This window comes from Ambystoma mexicanum, chromosome 2p, assembly GCF_040938575.1.
Source record: "Ambystoma mexicanum isolate Mex_15411 chromosome 2p, UKY_AmexF1_1, whole genome shotgun sequence".
Lineage (NCBI taxonomy): Eukaryota > Metazoa > Chordata > Amphibia > Caudata > Ambystomatidae > Ambystoma > Ambystoma mexicanum.
In genome coordinates this window covers 500,934,067-500,958,619 of record NC_090923.1, presented here as the reverse complement: position 1 = coordinate 500,958,619, position 24,553 = coordinate 500,934,067, and the positions used below count along the sequence as shown (strand labels likewise).

The following is a 24,553-nucleotide window of genomic DNA, read 5'->3' as shown; positions in this document are numbered from 1 at the left end:
CTTAACTAGGCAATTTTGTGGAGGGTAGTTCTCATTGCAAACGGGCACTTCAAATGATAACTTTTCAAAGTGCCCGTATGTACAACCACTCTCGGTGACTTTTTTTCGTTTTGGGTCTTGGTGGACTACCTGGTTTCCATCTTGTGTTTTCTGAATGCTTTTGACCTTAGTTAAAGGAGCATAGTTATCTTCTCTATAGGGTTGAAAAATGTCAAAAGTTTCTAAATTTGACCCCCTTTGGTTCAGTAGTGATATTTTCCCCTCCTTGACAGTTGTAGGATCGACGATGGCTTTTTCCCATTGGGCCATTTCATGGTCTTCCCAATGACCTCCAAGGTCCTCTAACACTTGTGGATCCTTGCTCATGTAATTGGATGTTTCCCTCTCCACCTCCAGGATATTTGCTGTTTCTCTCGGTAGTTTAGGGGAGGTACTTATACATGGCTTTTCCCCAAACTCTTGTGAGCCTTCCATGCTTACCTCAAGTTCAATGCCTGTTTGATTAGATCTTTGTATCGGGTTTTCACCTAGTTCGTCCGAAGAGCGGGTCTCTTCACTAGGAGATCCCAGTATCGCCTCTCTCACCTCTAGGTTACTTTCAGGAATCTGTCCTTCGATTATTTCCTCAAGACCGATATTGTCTAGATTATCCCATGTCTCCCCTGGTCGATCTTCCAGTGGGAGATGGGGCTCAGCTGGGTTCATAGTATACTCATTAGGAGAAATGCCCCTCTTACAATGGTGGTTTCCATCTGGCTCCCCACTAAGGTGCGAACATCCCTTTACCTGATCTAATGATCTCTTGAGTTTTGTTGGTTGAGCTTGACCTCCGATTGTCTGGGGTATTGGCTCAGCAAGTGAAGGAACCGTACAGGCCATTGGTTGAGTCGGCGTATTTGGTACTAATAAGAGAGTGTCTAATTTTGATCTCATAGGGGGGCTAATACTCCCCATGTCTGTAATATCCCCCACGGAACCGCTTTTTCGCTTTTTACAGAAGGGTAAGCGAGTCTGTTTCATCATTTGCGATTTTTGGGGATAATCATTACTCTCAGTCACCCCTGGGAGTGACGCCAGTCTTTGCCTTACCTGCAGCCTTGTTCTCAACCCCGTCTCCGGCTTATTTGGAGCCGCAAGGAATGATTTCATCCCCGCAGCTGTTTTGAGTGGAGATCAGGTATAGGGGTATGCGCACCACGCCACCGAACAGCCACACAACAGCCGGCGCCCTCTACTCCTATCGGGCTCAACGCCGCGAGGGTGCGCTGTCTCTGCTTTTGTGGCAGAGGATGTCACGTGAGCGGTCACGTGATCCACAAAGCTCCGCCTCCTCCAGGAAGCGAATGCTAATCTGTGGCTGCCTGTGGGTGCGCGAGTGATGACAACTCCCAGCGCTTACTCCCGGCACAGGCACAGCGTCCAACAGCTCCCACTGGTCGAGAAATGCCTGAAGAAAGGTTCGTTTTTCTCAAATGAAGAATGCGCCGCTCGGCAGCGCTGTCTCTGCTTTTGTGGCAGAGGATGTCACGTGAGCGGTCACGTGATCCACAAAGCTCCGCCTCCTCCAGGAAGCGAATGCTAATCTGTGGCTGCCTGTGGGTGCGCGAGTGATGACAACTCCCAGCGCTTACTCCCGGCACAGGCACAGCGTCCAACAGCTCCCACTGGTCGAGAAATGCCTGAAGAAAGGTTCGTTTTTCTCAAATCATCCAGCCTTGATCCCCTGAAAGTGGTAGGTACAAAAGTATCTCTTTGGATTGTGTCCTGTTTATACAGCGGTTTTCTTGTTTTTTCGAGGCAAGCCAGACTAGCATAAAGTCTAGTTTCCCCCATTTGTGGAACTGGTGCGTTTACTAAGGATTGGGATCAGTCTGCCATCTGAAGCGCTTTTCCATATAGGGAGTCAGGAGTGGGATGCTAAAGTGCAGAGAAAGAGACAAATCACAAAATCCCAAAAGTAAATGGCAACAACTACAGACAAACTCCCACTCATCAGACTATTGAGCATAAAACCGTCTATGGGAATAAAATCCCATATTGTCCTGGCAGAACCCTTACCACCCTTGCACCTTAATTCCAAACTATCTGATGACTTAGACTGTGAGGAAAGATAAGAAAACATACCACACACCCTTGAAAATTCTGATGAGTGGGAGGTCGCAGGAAGTAGTTGCTCCAATCCTTCCTCCTCAGGTAACCCCAAAAGATAAAATGAGTGCCATCAAATCCCTCCTGTTACGGCTGGTAGAATACCAGATCAAACTAGATCAGCAACTCCAAGAAAGACTTGATCGACTATGAATGGGACTATCCTACCGGATAGTACCCAATGGGGTACTCCAACCTTACCAGGAAGGGGTGGATCTAGGGACATTATTTTAAACTACGAGTGGATCACCATCCAGTTTAATTGGGATGATGGGTTATCTGGCCCCCTTACTCAAAGGAGATTTATAAGCCTCATATCGAAATGTGAATCTTTTGGGGTCCACAGCTTGTCTTGAGATAAAACAGGACTTGTTAGAACAGGTGGGACAAATGGATGATTTTTACTGTTTAATATTTAGGGACCTGCATCTCCTAACCAGTGAAAATCTCTTGGAGTTAGCAAGCCAGTTTCAGAATACACTTACTCAGTGGTTAGGGGGGAAAACCCTGTCAGAGGTCTTGGTGAGCCTCGCCTTGGAACAATGTATTGCTGCCCTTCCCCCATCTCTACAAAGAGGTATTTTACAGCACCCTTGATCCTCTTTTGAGACCGCCATTCAGATAACACAAGCCCACTCTGAAGCGACAAAGTATTTATACCATCTAGGGATGGCAATAGAGTTAAAAAGGGATGTAAGGCCATATCTCAAGGTTACCTCAACAGAAAAAGAACAAAGAACCAAGAATATTCCATCTTGACAAGTCCTAGGGAGGGAGGAGACCCCTAGAAGAAACCCTCAAAAAAACAAATAAACTCTAAAGAGGAGGTAGTTTGAATAAAGAGACCCTCCACCTCCACACCCCTGTACTTCTCACGTGGAGAAAAGTGGCATATCACCAGGTTCTGCCCTCAAAATATAATTGAAGAACCTATGGAGGTAGGCTGGATATCAGCAGAACCATGGAATATAGGGGACTAGGAAACAGAGGACGACTCTGACAAGACCGAGAATTGTTACTGTGTCTCTCAACATTTTCAACGTCATAAAAAGGTACAAATAAATGGGGTACGTGCCCTCATAGATTCTGGTAGCTGAGAAACCTCAGTTAGAGCTGCCCTCATATACCCAGAAGAACTGCAAGGAGATCAAGTGATCAGAATCACCTCTATGCATGGCAATGTGGAGACTTACCCTAAAGTTCCTAAAATTATTGAAAGTTAGGGACCAGGACACAGCCATGAAGACTGCCATATTATCTGGGTTACCTGAAGAGGTAATCATTGGAACAGACCTTCTGTCCTTTTCACGACTCTTAAAATCTCCTTTGGTACAGAACACTAAACCCAATATTCTCCTATAACAACTTGGGAGACCTCCATAGATCTCTCAAATACACCAATCTGGAATTGTGGAGAGAACAAGAATTCCAGACCCAAAGATGAAAATAAAACCCAGAAAACAATAAACATAAAATGGTACCTTGTGATGTATCGAGCACATTGGAGGCTAGGCAAGTGATCCCGCCTCACAAGACCCTCTCTCGGGCTTTGGGTAACTGAGAACTCACTGGGATAGACTATCCCTTCTGGAACAAGCACTCCTGTTCCCGTGAGAAACTCCCTAAACCGTTTTCCCTAGTGGCATATAAGGGAGGGTCAGACATGAAGAATACAATAGAAGCCAGGAACTTGGTCGAACACAACATTAAATATACATTTGCCAACAAGAAAAAGGATCTGTCTCTTTAATGAGCCACCTCCATTAAAGTGTGGCTGACCAGTAGACTGAAGAGCATCACACGCCAAAGAGAGGCAAGTCCAGAGAGACAGCAGGAAGCGTAAGCAGGGGAAGCCCCCTGATGGTGTGACACCTGTGAGAGGTAGGCTTGAGGAGAGCCACAGAGCCTGTGATCTTCATAAGTGGCTTGAACGCGAGAACGAATCACTAGAGGCCCAGCATTTACAAGCAGTAAGAAGCCGAGGAGATATGAACCCAAATCCCGGCCGTGGCGTGACCATTACACTTTCGTGGTGGGCAGAGCACCCATGTCAAATCTCGCATCAACCGACACTCCTTTTTGCTTAGGTGGCAGCAGATCCACTCATTTACTGTATCCTCATCGAACATGGTGCTGGCTGCACCAGTTAATGGTGTAGCGGTTCAGGGAGCAAGGTGCTCTGTCATCACTGCTCCTGCTTTGGTATCAGCAAGTCTACAAAGGAGACGTTATCATGGGCAAAGGCGCGTTGCTACTTCATTAGCAAGACGCTCATAAGTTTGTTTTCTACAAAAACCCTATTTCTCTGTTCCCTTATTTCTATTGCTTTGTCCCCCTTCCCTGTCTGAGCCTTAGACTCTTCCCTGGCATTTCTTCTGGACACAGATCGGCACACACACCACCCGTCGGAAGTGAGGATAGTTTGTGGTGTTTCCTCTTACAGCATTCCAGTGTCTCCAATTTGCACAGGAGGGCTAGTTCTGGAGTGTGGGTATCGAGACATTTACTCATCCGAGTATATCGTATGAATCAATACCGCAGTACACAACACTGCAAGGAGAGGAAGACAGACATCTCAACTTTGAGGAATACATCTACATCCAGAATGACAAGTAGCAGAAACATCAGGGTTTTTTCCCCAGGGGGTTTTCCTGGGACTGTTGTCTTCCCTGTCAGCAATGCAAGGGAGATAAGGGTTTCAGGACAGCGCCTTACTGCCTTCCTACCTTTGCTGCAGCTGATCAAGTTAGTCTTATCAAGATTGTGTCTTGCAATTATAATAGCCCATCCAACAATGCTGAAACCTGATCATGGAGGAAACATCGAGATATCCGCTTACCCACAGCCTTACCTGATCCTGGGAAGAGAGAGGATTGAAAGTAGGGCACCGGCGGAGTCGAGAAGACAGAGAAGTGGAGCAAACTAACCATTACACGCCCTGGTGATGTTCCTTTGCAGAATAAAAGGTGGCATGGAGAACGGGAGAACCAGGTGGCTGTTGGAGAATCTTTATGAAGCAGGAGAAACTTGTCCCAGTAGAAATGATGAGGCATTGAGTTTGATGTTGATAAAGTATTAATGTAGAAAGAGAGATGTCTACCACTGGGTAACAAATACCCTGCGAAGAGGTGCAAATAGCCCATTCGTCAAAAAGTAAAGAGTGGAGAATATCAGAGAGGGAATTATGTGAATAGGAAGAAAACCCAAATTAACCACTTAACAGAAGAGATACTCAGAGTAAGCCACCCGAGGAGAGGGGGAATCCTAAGGCCCGAGAAGGCATTTCACAGCTAAGAAGGTATATGGTACCACACTCCAAAATGCTCTAGCAACCTGAACCAGCGAATAATAAGGATACCAAATAGGGAACATTGGAGATCTATCCGAAAAAGGGAAGAAAGGCACAAAGATATTGTTAGAGAGTGGCAAGAACTGATACAAGAAGTGACAGGAGACTATTTAAGAATAGCCAACTAAAAAAGGAAGCATGAAGAAAAGAAGACACATCATACAATCAGGTAAAAGGAGACATTCCCCTGATCTTATTTAAGTTGGTTAGAATAGAGGTATGGTCAGTTAGAACTAGTGTTTGGACAGCAGACAGATTCATTTGAGACTTTCTGATGACTGACAAGCAACTCAGTTATTTATATAGGTAGGAGTAACCCTCTAGAAATAGGGAAAGGTAGGCCTTATCTTTATTTTTTTAATGAACTCCAAGAGAAATGTCCTTAGAGTGTCTGCATCCTTCTTCTGACCTGTCACAGTATACAGAAAAAAACAGAATACTATGAATTAGTTTTCCTTGAACAGAGTCAGAAATAATGTTAACATTAAAGAGAATTGGTCGACCAAAAGTGGCTGAACAAGGGAAATCTCTGAATTTTAGCTCATGATCTGGTACTTCTACAGTACCAACAATGGTCATCTAGGAGATATTGATTTAGAGTCATATTTGAAATATTTGAAAAACTATTTCACTAGACCAACTGTGGCATGCTCAAAGATGCACAATAGGTTTTAAGAACCTAATATATACCATATGCATCTATTGTGGATGACCATACTTTATGCAGGATAACCCTGTTTTTTTTACCAGTTTAAAGAAATTAATAATGATGAGTATTGCAGTTATGCATCAGTGACAGGCCTTATCTGTGAAACAGAATCTTCCCTGGTCTCCATCTGGATGACCTAAAAAGAACTGCTGAATCAGAATGGTGTCCAGCACTCATCCTTTTGGATCTCTCTGCAGCCTTTGATACAATCAACGACACAATACTGAGGTACAGGCTCCTCACCCTAGGCATCACACCTCACCCAGTCACAAAAGGGGTGCTGCAAGCAGCATCCCTTTCACCACAACCTCTACCTACGTATGTGCTTGTCACTTGGACATTGACCAGTGGATGACTAAAAACCACCTCATCTTCAATCAGATCCTAATGTGTGGCAAAACTGCTCTGATTCCCCAATGTCTACCGTGGACAGCTGCCTTTGGTGCCCCCCTGCCCTCTCCACCTCTGTCAAAAATCTTGGATACACCATGGACACAGACCGATCCCTCTCCAAGCACATCAACTCTGTATCCAGAACCTGCCACTTCCACCTTTACATCATAAAGCAAATCTTTCCTTACCTCTCTTAGCCACAAAGAGTTTCCGCAATACTGGCCATTATTATCTCCATCCTGGACTAAGCCAACTCCCTCTATCTCTCCTTCCAGCAGACCAGCTAAGGAAACTTTAACATATCCAAAATGCAGCAGCCAGACCGCTCCTTGTCCTCTCACCCAGAGAGCACATAACCACAGCACTAAGTTTCTGAATTGGCTCCCAGTTAGTCTCAGAGAAACCTTCAAAGCCATGTGCATCACTCACCTAGCACTCCATTATACAGGACCTGAGTTCCTTCAGAACAAAATCATCCACTACCAGCCCCCCAGAAACTTCTGATCAGGCTCAGCTCTCCATCTGGCTATTCCACCGCACCACTCCATCAGAGTTGGCAGCTGGGCTTTCTCTATCATTGCACCCATAATCCAGAATACTCTTACTCTGCACATCCACTGCACTGAAAATTACCTCTCCTTCAAAAAAGCCCTCAATACCTGGCTTTTTACTGCATTATCCTGAAAACTCCATAAATCTTTAGTATATGAACTATCTCTCCAGGTGGTACAGGCTGAGTTTGTGGTGTCACCCACCTTTTTTTCAAACACATGACAGTGCCGGCTGTTTTTGCGGTGTCCTGGACCACACACATTTTCATACACCTATCACAACCCTACCCTCCCTCTAGCACCACTGCTGTTTCACAGCACTCACATATGTAATGCCACAGGATTGATGAATGACTGCAACAGGAATTTACATAAAATGGGCTAATTGCAACAATAGTAGTATAAATAGTAGTAGAAGCACAGTGGTGTGATAGAACCTACGCCCCCTCCACTGCAATCGCACACCCTACCCACCTAGAAGAATTTTGGAGCACAACCCGTGCTGCTCCTGTGGCGATTAGTCTGAGAATAGACCATTTTTAGCACAGCCGAAAGAAACAACAGAAGAAGATAAATCCCTGAGCGTGTGCCCTAACATCAAAGGCACGGTTCGTACAATACACCACTTCACTGGCCGCAGGCATGACTAACCACGCACATCAGTATACAGCAAGGGCTACAACAAAAACTCAATCACGGTGTTCACATAAATGATCTGCCTACGTATACACGACTATGCATCAACACCCTTGACAGCAGAATGCAGCACAAATTGAGTCTCTTGCACTGATGCCACCCCTACTCTTCTTAACACCCATTCACATGCCTGAGGGCATGGCTGCTTTTATCCCAGACCCTGGACAGCCTTGCTAAGCCTTTTTTGGACAAATGAACACATGCATCATAATCGTGCCCCAGGACCTCCGACACTATGGTCTTTGGTCCTCCAAGGGCATTCCCACTAAAAGCTCATTGAGACTATATTAATGATAATATTGCCGCTATAAAATCACAAGTACAATACAATACAATATGGAGCATTATCTTGAGAATGTTTTTTTCCTATACCCCCACCCTGAACTGTACCATTTATAATAATTGAGCCGACTAAAGTATATCCAGCTTGCAATAAATAGTAAATCTCACATGGGGGAATACAGGGAATTTGACATGTTTTATCCTTATCAGGTTCAAACTATACATCAATGAAGCTCCTCTTGTTGTGTTCGTACCTCGTTAATTAACTAGTTCAGCCCACATATAGTCATGCCACCATCCTTTAACTGGTGCCTTTGTTAACAGGCTAAAATAACAACAAATGTGAGCATTGTTGATGAACTTGGACCTAGACCCGTAGCTACATATTTCCCATCTGTTGGGATGGTGGGAGGGTTATAATCTTATGTCCACCAATGCTCTTGCTATGATTTACGCCAGAAATCGTATGACTCTGTGACTGGCGCATCCATGTGAGTTGTGGACTGAGCATGCATGACTGGGCACTTCCACCCCTATTGATCAGTAGACATTTACTGAAACAATGCTCTATGAGCCTTGTTTCAGAGATATTTTGGGGCCAATATAATGGCATGGCGTGTCAATGTAAAATCCATTTTGGGAGATGTAAAAGAATGATATGTCCAAATGCTGTTCTCAATTACAGCATGTTCTCACCTTGAAATGTATTCTGTGAGTATATCCCTTAAGAGTCCCAATTGCTTATTTGTGCCCTGGGAGGGGGTGTGGTGGCCTCCAGAGTAATGAGGAGGCTTAGTATGGGGTATTTTCCAGACCAGGAAAGACCCTGCTCTGAGACTCCTCAGGGTGGGAGGCCGCCACCTTCCCATGCCGGGTAGCAGGTAAGTGCAACCCCCCCGCATCCCCTTCTCCTTCCATCCTTACCCCGTCCAAATCTTCAAACCCTCTCCCTTTGCCCCACTTACCTTTCACTACCTCATCCCTCTGAAGTTCCTGGCATGTCCCCAGTGCGTGAATGGCTGCCATGTAAAGGGAGAAGGTACTACATGTAGTTCCCTTCTCCCTGATCCATGGCAGCCATCTAGTTTTGTAGATTTTTCTCGAGTTAACAACGGTTAACAACCTGAGAAAAATATTACTACATTGGTACATTAACAACGGTTAACAACCTGAGAAAAATATTACTACATTGGTACATTACTGGTCTGGTAATAACCTGGGACTATCGTTAAGGCCCTCACTTCATTTGGGCCTGCAACTGACACCCGGGGGCATAACCAGACCAGTAATGCCCTCCTTCCTCGGGTTCTATTCCTTAATTGAAACACTTTTATTGTGCTTCCTCAGTATTTTATTTGATCATGTTGTATGGACTGCCATTATATTTTGCCTCACATTCGGATCCATCTTAATTTTGAATTTCGCTTGATGAGGTTATCCTACACCATGGACACCTTTTTAGTAATCTACACCTTTCCATTATATTGTGGTAATTTAATTAAATATTTCACCATATGTTGCTCTTGGTATTTTTGGGTTACCTCATATTTTCCTCTGTCTATTTTAGATTTGTGCAGCTTGTATTTATCGTTAACCTAAATCTCTCCAATGTCTACTACCATCTTGAGTTTCTTCTCTCCCACTAACGGTTTGCGGAACAGTTTCATCATTTAGTGGCAGCAGATTTGTTTGTTAATACAAAAATCCAAAGCTCATTTGGGGTTGTCAAAGGAACTGGATCCATTGGCTTTTTCTTCTTTCCATACGCCTTCTGGTTACTCTGTAGCATCTCGACCCTCTACAGTACACCACACTGATTGCTAGTATGAATGAACGAATGATAGGTTATTTATAACACGCTTAATACGCAGAGGTTTCTAAGCGTGGAAGTTTCTAGTAGCATGGATTCTTGTTCAACTTAACTTTCTTTTTCACGAAATAGACCTGCTACTTCAATGCAGTGCATGATTGTTAAAAGAGCTGGTAAAAGAGCTGGTAAAAGAACATTGGCTAACCAAAGTGGATTGAACAAAGGAAAATATACTGGCTTATAATACTGCCATATAAGCAATTGCCCCGCAGAGGGAACAAGCGTGGGTCATAGTTAAAATATTCGAATAGTAACTAATGATGGAATTTTTTTCAGACTCAATCAATTAACGTAGGTTAACTGTGGTCTGCTAAGTCGTCCTATAACAGGTCTCCATGTTTCAGTAATGTATACATGTCCATTGATTTTGTAATTATTTAATTGGATATTTTGCACTTTACAAAGCCTCTTAGCATGAATCGGCCACCTCAAAGTTTCCTAGATCGATGTCAGATGATGCAACTTTTCAAATGTCTCCTACCATCTTCTGTTTATTCTGTCCCATTGACACTTTGAGGGGTGGCTTCATCATTGTGCACCATATCTCATTAGCGGTGCGCTGTACAAATCACCATAACATTTGATGTTGAAGTTAGAGGACATATAGATGTTGGTGTTTTCTGCCAGCACACGTGACTTACCTTCTGTTTCTGATTTTGCAAGCCTTTCAAAAGTAGCCTCAATTATTGCACTTAGAACGCCATCTTTCTATTGCTGTGCAGTCTGCATCACTCGCTATAAGTGCGTGGCTGCTACACCTTCATATGTTCAGTTAGTTATGGTGATACTCCTGCATTCCTTCCACTTACTCACCAGTGCCTCTGATCTTTACTGTGTACCTAACTGATTGATTGTATCGTGGCTTCTTGTTTAAATTAGCTTGCTGTGTCATTCTGCAGACCTGCTTATTCAATGCAGTGCATGCTAGTCATGGTTTTGCCTAGAGTTGGGTACTTGCTATATGTCTGTTTTCTCTTTATGTGGTTGTTTGTGAACCATAACAGTATTGTATTCCTTGCAATACTATGGATGTCCTGTGGTTGGTCGAGAACGCCCCCATTGTTTGCCCAGCTTCTTGCTGCCTAATGTTGTGAAGCTTTAGGTGATCCTTTATCACATTAACTTTCAAGCTAAACCTCTCAACACTACTTTGAAGGCATCTTCGTAATTGGTTTGAATGCTGGATCTTTCTTGGTTGCTTTCCATGGTCTGTCCTGGTCTTTTAACTTACAATCTGCTCCCTCTTCATTCACTGGAATTCCCTGTTCTGTGTCATTGAAGGGAAGCTGGATTGTATGCATGAGAGGAAATGTGCTTGTGTGTGGTTTAGATTCTTCCTTTATTGTAAATCCATATGTGCTCTGCAGGGGGTGCTGACTCTTGATTAGCAGCCATTGTTTCCTTATCCTGTCATTGCTGACCCTTGATTTGCCCATGTTCATCCCCACCCCATCTAGTACATCGTGCCTGCGCACGTCAGGAGATGGAACGAGGCAACTCATTCCATGTCCCAAACCTCGCTGCATTGAGTTAAAGATGTATTTGATATTTGTATTTGCATTTATTTGGTACGAGAAAGAGCATAAAAGAAATGTAGAGCAAAGGTTACATATTAAAGAGTAAGGCCATGCCATTTAGGGTGATTTACAAAAGTACAGGTGAATATTTAGCAAATATTGGTCAGTTGACATTGATGTATGGGTACTCGCATGGGCAACCTTGAACGGGGACTGCAAATACATAGTACTTGTGGGCAACATCAATTCAAGTAACAGAAGAAAAAAAAAACATTGGACGTATGCATATTATATACACAAAGCAGTAGACCTAACAATATATAATAACCAATGACTATATAAATATACAGTATGAATCCGAAAATATACAATATGTACGGTGGATGAGAGAGAAGGAGACAGGGGTATCAGAGGTGAGGGGCAATCATTCTCAAAATGTTCATATGTGCCTGTTTCATTCCATTGCAAACAGCCAGTTGTATTCAACTCTAGGAAACTGTTTTGCAATAACGTAGTATATAGAATTGCTTTCTTACCTGAGTGATGTTGGAAAGTCCTATTAGGTAGGAAATGACACAGACGATAGCAATGAAGATTTCCCTCCGCGTGCGTAAGACTTTTGGGAATTCATCTACTAATGCAGTTATAAATCCTTCCACTGTACAAAACTGTAAAACAGGTCAAATGTGATCGTTTGTAAAAATATCAATAGAAAACTAAACATGGCATTTTAATAATTACATGCTTTAAAGGAAAATACCAAATAAGTTCCTGGAATTACCATACTGGTTTCAGCTCTTTTGTTGCCCAAAAGTGCACATAATTGTGCGCTTATAGACAGCATAGTGCAATCAACACTGAATAGCCTCGCTCCATGCTGGTGGTGACACAGAGCTTATAGATGCAGCACATTGCCAATGAGCTAGCTGATCATGTATGTTCATAGAGAAACATTTTCTTTTAAGAAATCACTGAGGTATATTACTTTCTTTGCATTTTTTGAGCTGGAATATAAATTGATAAATACAATGCACAAATGGCCACTTGGAAAACTCTCAGAAACTCTTAGTACAACCAGGATTACAATGAAAAATAATGAATAAATAAATAAAAAAGTAGAAAACTCAGACAATGTGAAAGAGCCACAGAATATTTAAGGAATTACATTTTAGCTCACATATTTTTCATAAACTCGATCAGGGACGTCATTTCACCAAAATGCCAGATGTAGCGGAAGTGACATCACAGTGCCACACCCCCAAGAGTGACATCACAGGAAGTGATGCCATTTGACCACACCCCCACAGGAAGTGATGTCATTAGAGCACACCCCCAACAGGAAGTGATGTCATTAGACCATGCCCCCACCATGACATCACAGGAAGTGGCCTCATAAAGCATTATCCCTCAGTGCATTAAGAAAAAAATGGTTACAATATCAGTGTATTGTGACATTTCATACAAGAATGGATCATCATATGTAGCAGTGTCAAGGTCCGTGTTGCCACGTGAAGTGTATGAACCACAATCCCCGCTTTATGTGGATCTGCCGTGTTATTTCAATAGGACTACAGAGCGAAATCACATTCTGGGGGGACAGGGACGGATAGGCGGGCACAGGGATAGGGGAAAGCCAGGATAAAAGGGGAGAGGGAGAATATTTCACCAGAAAACATGTATGGCATCCTCAGTTTTTAATGACTTTTGCTTGTGTTACTTTGGCTGCCAAAAGATTAGTTCAAAATGTGTCCAAGACATACAGTGCATTACCGAGTGATACAAACTTCAGTACCAAAAGCCTCATCAGTCCATTCCCCATATTTTATGGGGGAAAAAATCCTGGCTCCATTTTGCATTACTCCCACACTCACCAACACTCTTTATATGCCTAGGTTTCTGTTCCTAGCACCCATTCAAAAAGATGTTATATCCATGATGTCTACTTTCTTAATATGCAAAACAATAAAGTTGCTAATCAAGTTGTTTCAACATCATGTATAAAAAGAAGCTGGAAGTTTGGGACAAATAATTTGCACATCTATCTTTGTTATTACACAGCTTCATTCATTGCATGTTTTAAATCACTGAAAACACAGTGAAGATAACTAGATTTTTCAGGTTGGCATTATCTTGCATTCTGGGACTCATAGTTCATCGTTCAGGATGTGAAAATGAAAGCCAAAATAATATTATTTTGCTTAACATTGCTATAAGTATTTACATGTTGTCATGTGGCTTTATTGCGCTGTGCTTTTTGCAACTTATAAGTACACTCTAAGACATTATTACTGACGTAACAAGTGTTAAAAAACACATCAGTTAAAAACTGAGGCTGGCATCATTATCATATAGTCTGCCAAACTCTAAGGGGACCTATTGGAACTCCTAAATTGAAACAGCTACAGCTGCTAGCCTATGCTATGCACGCTCAAAAATGGTGAGAAGGATTCAGTTTCTCCGTTATTTGAGTGGCAATGGGAAGCCTAATGTAGCGAACTGGCCCCAGAAAGAGTGTGTTCAGAAACAGGATTAATTACCACAAGTAGCACTGTAAAAACAAGAGCAAAGTACCTCAAATTTAGCTAAACTATAATAGTTAAAGCAGCAGATCAAAAAATTGTAACTCATCATTGCCATGCACCTCATTGGTGGTGAGTCAAAGCAGACTGAAGACATCACCGTTTTGTAGCAAAGAGCCACATATGTTGTGATTGTAGGGGATGCTTTCAATGAAGAAAATGGGCCCCTGCTGCCATAATGTGAAGAAAACCAAGCACCTCAGAATTAGTAAGTAAGGTATATATAGAAACAGTGCAATATCACATGTCCAGTGAGTGACACAATCTGCTCTTGTCTTAAGTCACCACTCCTTGTGTCCTTGCTTCTGCCGCGTGTTGGGTGGGTTGTGTGACTTCAAGTGGCCGAATCCCAAGCCCCAGGCTCACCCCACACCATGTGCATGACTGGACATTTGGTGCTGCGTCAAGGCCGGCTAGGCGCATGACTGGCTTCCGCAGCAGCCTGCGGTAGTGGCCTAGAAACAACAGTTAAGAGGCAAGCCCTGGGCCCCTGCTCCAGCCCCAAGGGTCAGCCTCAGGAGAACCCTCTCAACCCAAAGCAGCAAACTTACTTGATCAGCACGAGCTGAGAGAGCGAGAGGCACAAGCTCAGCCTGCCTCACTAACCTCAGCACCGGCCCAGACCCACCCCTACCCCCTGCCCAGAACAATTTGTTGCAAGTGCACCTGTTACTATTATAATGATGTGAAAACCAATTGGAGCCGCTGCCTTGGCATCCTGATTGGCACCACGTTGGCGCTGGCGCAGCGGATGGCTGGGGCACTGCCAGTACTAGCACAACCTAGCTATGAAGCATTCATCAAAGGAAAGGTAACACAGGTGTTAACTTTCTTTGATGAATCCATCCGCTCTGCGACCTGGCTGCTGGAGGGCCGCAGCCTGCAGACAGTGAAACAATGTGCGTAACGTGCTGAAAGTAACACGAGTTACAGTATACACCTCAAAACCGGCCCCAGGTGACTAATGAAACCGGCCCAGCCAGGGCCTCCAGAGCCTCCAATTTTTTCGGCCACGGGCCGAACGGCCGATTCCCCAATTATCCGACCCTGGAAAGAACATGCAGAAAGATGTGTGAGCTTGCACTTCAGGCACAGCACCGAGACGGAATGAGGGCAGCCGACGCCGACAACGGCTGGCTCCTCCGGCAAGGAAGGCCCCTACTGGTGTGTGCGGCAGGTGGTCCCACCGCACATGCAAAACATAAAAAGAAGAAACAAAGAAATCAGGACTCCCGATTTCTTTGTTTCTTCTTTTTTTGTTCGGAGAACGAAAGGCTGCTCCTCCGGGGGAGAAAAAAACAGAGACGCGCTGGCCCTGCCACATCACAGTGCCCTCCTGCTCCTGCTTGGGGGAGAGAGGTGCGGCAAGGCACCACAGCGATGCCAGTGGCTCAGGCCCTGGGGAGGACGGCGAAGCACAGACCGCTTTGGTGCTGCGGCTGCCGTCGGCACCAAATTAATTTTACTAACGTGCAAATATGTGCCGGCGGCAGCGTGCAAGCTGCCACCGGCACATATTTGCACGTTAGTAAAATTAATTTGGTGCTGCCTGCCGTCGGCACGACGGCACTGAATTAATTTTACTACATTGCGAATATGTGCCGGCGGCAGCTTGCAAGCCACCGCCGGCAAATATTTGCACGTCAGTGAAATGAATTTGGTGCTGCCTGCCGTCGGCGGCGACCACCACTCGACTCACTGACTCACCTGCTCGAACGAAGTCACTGGCCTGGCCTCCTCTTCAGGGATGGATCGACGTGGATGCACTGCAGCCTGCCTGGTCCGCCTGGACACAACAAACTCAGCCTCAGCAGCGAGACGATTTCGCACGTGCAATAAATAAAATGGAGGCCAACACAAGCGTCGCAGCACGCTGTGGCCACGCCCCCTCCTCCTCTGATTGGTCAATGGCCAGAGGTCGCAAGAGATTGACAGGGGTCGCTGGCCAATCGCCAGCGGTCGCTCTTGCGACCTCTGGCGACCCCCAAATGACGTCCCTGAACTCGATGCAATCTCAATTAGATGGTCGCTTTAGTATCCGTCAATTTGGTTTTATAGCCAGTGATGTTAGTAGTTGGTATGAGCAGGTCACTGTGAAATATTAATCTGAACCTCATCATTGAGACAATTCTGTAAGCAGTATGCATCTGGCCCTGGTTTGAGGAAGTTCTGAGCATACACGATTGGAAACGTGCAAGCAAGGCTGAATTTGGGCATGCTGTGGCAGTGGAGCGGGGAAAGGGTGTTTTGAAATGTGAAACATTTCTGAAGGCAAGTAAAAGACGGTATGGCAATTTAGTATGACCAGTGTGCAACTGGCAAGATCAATTTGTAGCAGCAGTGTAGACAATGGGCCTCACTGTGGGTCCGGCGGTAACCTTGCCATTGCTCCCCATACAAATTTACCAGGCGTCTGATTTCATTACATTAAACTTTAAATGACAAATGAGTGGAAGCAGCATTGGAACTGGTATGAACATGTACCTAACCAGGAACTAATTGGCACGTGAAATTGGCCTTACACTGCTGAAACTGGAATGACAATACGTTATTAAATTGGAAATATGAAACTATTGAGATCATTTACAATACAGATCGTACTAGCCAGCTGCATCCTGCACTTTAGGAGGAACCTGAAGACCCTACTCTTTAAACACCATATTGTCAAACACTGATCACTCAAAACGCACCTCTCTCTCTCTCTCTCTCTCTACCCTCTGCCCCTTTATAAATCCGAGTTTGGCCGCGAGTTTCCCAGTCTGCCCCAGTCCCGTTTGGTTTTCTCATTGAGGAGCTGCACGACGAGAGAGCTGCCAAATCGTGCCCTACTTCAGTGTTTACTATTTAAATACTGTGTCAGCGTGGAGCGTGGCACAGAGTTTGGCGGCAAGTTTCCCAGTCTGCCCCAGTCCGCACCATGACGACGTGACGGGCAAAAAGTCTGGGCCTCAGGCTCGCCATAAAATGCTTCAGCAAAGGCGGATGCTGAACCCATGGACAGCTTTAAGCAAGGACAAACCCAACGATGGTAAGGTAAGCAAAGAAACTGCTACTGCTACTGCTACTGTCACTGTAAGCATGGAGGCGCCGGGCTCTATAGGTGAGAGGACATTTTTGCAAGACACGTGCACTGAGGCAAGTGACGTGAACTTGCAAAATAAAAATACTGCCACAGCCTCTTCTGGCGATATAATTGGAGTCTCTTCTCTCAACCCCACGTCCCCACTCAATGTACAAAAAGACTTGCCTGAACATTCCGAACAACTTGACACTCAACTTAAAATCAACAATGAAAAGCCGTCAACTGCAGAGTCTGCCGACAAACGTGTCTCGCCAAAGGAAATCCAGTCTGAGTTACGATTAGTGACTCCAGCGTCGACTACATTATCAAAAATTGTATTACTAACGCTAGACAATTTAGAACCTATATATCAGTCGATTTGCGAGTCTCAGGAAAAAAAACTGCAGCTTGACGTCACAAGAGACATTCAATTCTCCATTCGAAATCACAGATGCAGACATGATGGCGGCCGCACATGTTCCCTCTGTTGCCCCAAACATGTGTGCAAAAGACATCCCAGAAAACATACAACCCTGTGAATGTCAGGATGCTTCATCAAGTGCCCGGATCATCGTACATGAGCTGGCGGAGTCTACCCACCTGTCAGGCTGCAATCAAATAGAAGATCAAACTGCTGTGCCAGAAGCAGCAAACCAGACATATATTGATTCTGAAACTAAAATCAACTCAGTGGGGAGTCGAGAGATGCGAGAGAGACGAAAAATGGCCAAGCGGAAAGAGCCCTCTTGTGAGTCTTTAGTTGAAACAACGTGTCACCTACTTCGGGTGCAACCTCATGGAATCCAGGGGGGTGTGATTCCAAACTGAGGTAAGGTGATACGTTATCATCCCACACAAAATGGAAAGCGATCTGACAAAGGTCCAAAGCATATCTCCATGCTTTCATCGCTGCCTACTTCTTCCGCTGATTAATTTCTTCGGATCCCTACGTTGGAACGCCTAATTTCGACTTGAAATGATCGATCCTTGTTGTTAAACCAAGAAAATCGCTTATCAAAGACTACCCAGATGAAAAATATGCACTCCCTCAATGGTGCATCAGCGATTTCAATGTTCAAAATAAACAAACCAACCACAAGCACCCAGGTGGCCCCATCACGGAAAAGTAGAAATAGCAAAGGGTCTGAAGCAGCTCGAAAAGCTGATCTAACAACCGAAACAAATGCTTTAATCAAAGACTCCTCATGTCTTTCAACCAGTGAAGGAGAGATGATTGGACAAACGCCAGAAAAAGCCAGCATCTCGTCAGCTGCAGCAATGCAAATTCATAACAACGTTTTGGCAGCGTCTTCCCTGGCAATGATTCCTTTTGTCAAATTATATGAAGCCTTAAGTGAACGGTTACAGGACCGAGGGGCACTATTATCCAATATCATTCAAAAAATGACAGAATTAGAAAAGTCAAATATCTGTCTAAATGAAAAGATTCATGCTGATGCAGAATACATGGCTGTATGGCAAAAAAGGCAAGATGACTTGCTCACTAAAAACAGCTGTCATCAGGAGAAATTAGTTGGAGGCTTCATTGAGGCCCTGAACTTTACGAAGAAATGTCAGTGCTATATGACATGTGGACACGACAGAGAAAAGAGCTTGTCGCAGAACACGGACTTCCTCAAGGCAAAAGAGGTCGAAAATTCAGCCAATAATAATGCCAACAAAACAGACGAGGACTGTGTAATTCTATCTGAGGCGAAATGTGACCAAACAAATGCCAATAATCCAGCTAGGCCTGAAAAACTGAAGTCACAGCATACCCGCTACGAGGTAGCGACCACGTCTGGGATCATGAAACGTAATGATATCCCTGGAGCTCAAGCAGGGGGAAACAATGTAGAAGAGGATATCAATGTATCACACCAGACTGAGACACAAGTAAAAGTGGCTTTACCAGGATGTCACTTCTCCTCATTTGGCATCTTCTCTGGTTCTGCAAAAACCACTATAACTACCACAACAACAGATGAAAGCAAAAATGTGCCCAAAAAAGCAAATGGAAAAACCAAAAACATTGTAAAGGCCACAAAGCCAACTGTTCCTTCTAAGAAAAAAACATTTTTCAGAAACTTAAAAACTCTGCCACGTCTGAGCACCTTTAAACGCAAAAATGGCCAGAACAAGACCAAAGCTGATGTCTCCACAAATATAGCAACTCGTTTTCCCTTGGCTCAAGCGTCCCAAAAACCAACTTTGAAATGGAGAAGAATCAGTTCTGAGTCAGAGAGCAGCGTGTCCTCAACTGTTTCTATTTCCACAGATCTCTGCGACCTGTCTACGTACTCAGTGGGCGAGGATCACGTTGATGAATGCCGTCTAAATGGCAATAGAGCTTTACCTCCTCAGGTTTATGCCGATGTTGCAAACAAATGACCAGCAAATGATGCGAAAGCAGCAGGTCTAGATTCGCAAGAGTGTAACATGGGTGCTGAAAAATCCACTCAGGCTTGGCCATGTGATTCTCAGCTAAATCCGAAATTGACTCAGAAACAATGAACACAAGGTGTTCATTTCAAAAGCAGAGTGCATGAGAAAAATAATTCTGATAACACACGTGCCTCCCAAAAAATACGACTGCAAAACATTCAAAGCGACGACGTTGAAGTAAACCTGAATAGATTTAATATTATGAAACTCTTTCAATGTGTTCCATCGCTTCGCAAAATTGTTTCATAGGACAGATGCGTAGTTCAGTATGCAACTGAAAAATCCTCTGATAAGGTGTTACTGCACATCAATTCAGCAAGTGTACGTAATGCTCACCTAAAGGCAAGTGACGAACTGCTATTCTGTGGTTTCGAACTCTCGCTCGAACCTGATCAAAAAGAGCTTATACGATCAGAAAGAACAAACATGGGAAAAAGCACGCCAAGGAAACCTGTTGATGCAGCTGGATTAAGACAGTCTATGAGTGTTGCCTCACTGTCTAGCCCGGTCCAGCAGTCGCAAAACAATGCATCATCAAAAAACTGAATTTAAATCATCATAGGAAACAGCATTAGCCATGACTAATAAACGGAGGAAATCCAACTGAACTCATCTCCTGGAATACACGTGGCTTCACACACCTATTTAATGAGTTTGAGACACCGTTGAAAAATGTTTTTATAATATGTCTGCAAGAAACCTGGCTCTGTACATCGCCCATTTGTGATGGATTCACGGTCTTACTGAATGCAGCAGTTAAAAACGCTAAAGGTCGTCCAAGTTCGGGCCTTATAACAATGGTGAGGATTAATCAAAAATGGTCATCTCCGATCCCAATAAACCCAAACTCATATGTGCAAGGAACCATCATGCACACTAGGGAAAAAAAGATCAGTGAGCAACAATACTTATTAATTATAAATATATACTGGAACCCAAACAAGATAAGCACAGAAGAGATCATCTCTGCAGCATCACACCTAATTGATGAAGCAATGCTAGCCTATAGCAAGCTTTCAATTATTTGCTGTGAAGATATGAACTGTACGTGGTTCCAGTTTAATCACGGCTTGGAGAGTTACCAGCCACTCCCAAAGGAAGCGCTGGCTGAAAGGGCGAAAAGATGGGAAAATGCAATGGACATATGTGACTTTTAAATGTTAAATGGTAATGTGAAAGGAGACGTTCCAGCAAATCCAACATGGTATCGAGATCTTACACACAGTATTCTTGATTGCATTTGGATCTCAAGCAATCTGGTACCGAAGATTGTCGACTTGAAAATAAAGAAAATGAAACACAGCGACCATTGTCTTGTACACTTGCGTATCGATTTAGACATGACTCTGTCGACGAAAACAAACCACATAGATGTCGAAACCAACTGTCGTGGAAATCGCATAAGAGTAAGTGGTAAGCAAATTGAGAAGCTTGGGGAAATGTTATTGAATAAGTCAGCCCCGCAAGGGCCGAATTACATTCCGCATTTGTCGGAGTTCACAACACATGGAAACTCCTTTCAATACTTAGGAAGGGCTCATCGACACACATACTGCAAGGTGCTACACGAGGCAAAAAAGGCTCTGCAGAAAGACCAGAGAAGCCTAAGGAAATGTATCCCCAGCATGGAAACTCAAAAAGCTATGCATGAAAGGCGTATGAAATACCGAAATTGGTTAAAGTCACATGCAGCCATAATTGAGCAAGATTGCGCGGAGCATATGCTACAATTGATTTTGACCAAGAATACACATGAGATTTGGAAAATCTTGAACATGGAGCCTACAAACGGCACCCCAAACCTAATCAACACCATAACAAATGATGTATGGAAGCAGCATTTTTCATCGGTCTTCAAAAAAACAGTCTTGGAGATTCCGCTAACAGTGAGCCCTAATGGCACCAAGTGGGATGTCCGGATGGACTAGGAAGAAATAATTCGAGCAAGCCCTCAAGAGTTCACGAGCAGCTGGCCCCGATTTGATCTCGAACATCGACCTAAAAAAACATCAGTGGGCAGAGTTCATCGAAAAAATATTTATAAAAATTAGTTCTCTGAAAAAACTGCCCGAATCTTGGAAGTCTGCAATTGTAGTGCCAATTCACAAGTGAGGCAGTTGGGACGATCCTAATAACTATCGCCCAATTGCACTGCTAGACACAATTGGCTAAATTTTCAGGGCAAATCTGCGACTTAAACTCGCAAATTGGGCTGAATTGTCACAGATAAGCGATAAAAGACCAACCGGATTCCCAAAAGGGACTGGAGTGGATGTAAACTTGCTTATACTGTCAATCTTGAAATTGGAAACCCTAAACAAGAACGGTAAGATGTTTTTTGCATTCATTGACTTAAAACAAGCGTTCGATGGAGTGAATCGAAGCTTGTTATGGGCAAAACTGGCGAAATGCTGCTGTCCGCCTGGAATTCTAGAGCCAATTATTGCTATGCATGAACAAACTTCAATTAAAGTAAGACTAAATCATAGTGGTGCATTATCGAAAGCCATTTCTACCCACAAGGGCATCCAGCAAGGGTGCCCCCTAGCTGCGGAACTGTTCAAATTATTCTTGGTTGACCTTCCAATCCATCTGAACAAAATTCCATGTTATCCACCCAAGATACATCAAACTCCAATCAACTGTTTAGTTTACGCAGACGACCTGGTCCTGATGGATAAAACCCAAATCGGGCTACAGCGTCTCTTATCGGGCCTGAAACGATACATGGACTCAAACCAACTGTCAATAAACACCTTGAAAACCAAAATCATGTCGATTGGAAACACAAGAAGCAAACAAGATAAAGCTTTCAGATGGAAAATTGATGAATCTAACTTAATGACTGTTGATTCAATAAGATATTTGGGCATACAATTTAACAATTCGATTTGCGAGAAACAGTGGGCTGTTGATTTAACATCTAAAATGACGAAGTTAGCCTTACAAGCAGCTGTAATCAACAGGAATTTTGGAAAATTTTCAATAGAACCAGTCCTCAAATTTTATTTACAAAAAGTAACTCCGATCATAATATTTGGGGCCGAGGCACGTTGGAACTTAAGTGTTCAAACGTGGCACATCCTGGAAGGCCGCTTTTGGCGGAAAGTTCTGCGGGTGCTGCAAGCAACACCAATTGCGGTCCTGCGACATGAACTAGCGATTAACTCCCTGCATGTGAAAATGGTCTGGAAGTCTATCGCAACAATGAGGAAAATAGTCTTAAAATCAGCAGCCCCGGCTTACAAAATCTTTACCGACAACCAAGCTTCAAACAATCATGATTTCCTCAGTTTATGGTTTCATAAATTGTTGGCGTACCTTTCTGCAGCAAATATTTCCAAGAAGGAATTGATCAACTGCCCACAACATGCAAAAATAAAATTCGACAACTGGGCTTGGATTGCCAACAATGATGCAAGATCTAAAATAATATTGATGAAATCAATGGAAGGTGTGAACAGAAAGCTACATGAACCAGCAAGCTACCTATTGCAATGTCCCTCGAGGCATCATCGAGACCAATTCCTTAGGTTTTGTATCAATGCTTTAAAGACCAAAGAAAATCTTTGCCAAAGAAAGGACAGTTCCATTAAAGATAATCTTTGCCGCTTCTGTAATTAATCGATCGAATCAGCCAAACATCTGTTAATTGAATGCAAGCAAACTGCTCCACAGCGCACACTACATCTGGGAAATTTTGCACCGCTAGATGGAGAAATGGAACGGTGGTGGGGGAGGATCATCTCCGGACACAATACAAAACTTGTATGTGCAACTGTGAATTTCTTTGACTCGATTCTGGAACCTTTAAACCTAACGGAGTCGGCAACTGTATGTGCTTAGATATTGCAGTATTCTTGATTACATTTGGATCTCAAGCAATCTGGTACCGAAGATTGTCGACTTGAAAATAAAGAAAATGAAACACAGCGACCATTGTCTTGTACACTTGCGTATCGATTTAGACATGACTCTGTCGACGAAAACACACCACATAGATGTCGAAACCAACTGTCGTGGAAATTGCATAAGAGTAAGTGGTAAGCAAATTGAGAAGCTTGGGGAAATGTTATTGAATAAGTCAGCCCCGCAAGGGCCGAATTACATTCCGCTATTGTCGGAGTTCACAACACATGGAAACTCCTTTCAATACTTAGGAAGGGCTCATCGACACACATACTGCAAGGTGCTACACGAGGCAAAAAAGGCTCTGCGGAAAGACCTGAGAAGCCTAAAGAAATGTATCCCCAGCATGGAAACTCAAAAAGCTATACATGAAAGGCGTAAGAAATACCGAAATTGGTTAAAGTCACATGCAGCCATAATTGAGCAAGATTGCGCGGAGCATATGCTACAATTGATTTTGACCAAGAATATACGTGAGATTTGGAAAATCTTGAACATGGAGCCTACAAACGGCACCCCAAACCTAATCAACACCATAACAAATGATGTGTGGAAGCAGCATTTTTCATCGGTCTTCAAAAAACCAGTCTTGGAGATTCCGCTAACAAACAGTGAGCTCTAATGGCACCAAGTGGGATGTCCGGATGGACCAGGAAGAAATAATTTGAGCAATTAAAGCCCTCAAGAGTTCACGAGCAGCTGGCCCCGATTTGATCTCGAACATCGACCTAAAAAAACATCAGTGGGCAGAGTTCATCGAAAAACTATTTATAAAAATTAGTTCTCTGAAAAAACTGCCCGAATCTTGGAAGTCTGCAATTGTAGTGCCAATTCACAAGCGAGGCAGTTGGAACGATCCTAATAACTATCGCCCAATTGCACTGCTAGACACAATTGGCTAAATTTTCAGGGCAAATCTGCGACTTAAACTCGCAAATTGGGCTGAATTGTCACAGATAAGCGATAAAAGACCAACCGGATTCACAAAAGGGACTGGAGTGGATGTAAACTTGCTTATACTGACAATCTTGAAATTGGAAACCC

General features: G+C 43.7%; 1 protein-coding gene across 1 annotated transcript in view; it reads right to left on the bottom strand.

The window, feature by feature from the left end:
- The window catches only part of SLC6A1 (solute carrier family 6 member 1), a 733,048-nt gene that overhangs the window by 147,117 nt on the left and 561,378 nt on the right, over positions 1–24,553 (bottom strand). The window contains exon 11 of the mRNA XM_069643915.1: positions 12,052–12,183. Within this exon, the coding sequence (XP_069500016.1) occupies positions 12,052–12,183 (132 nt within the window). The remainder of the gene's footprint in view (positions 1–12,051; positions 12,184–24,553) is intronic.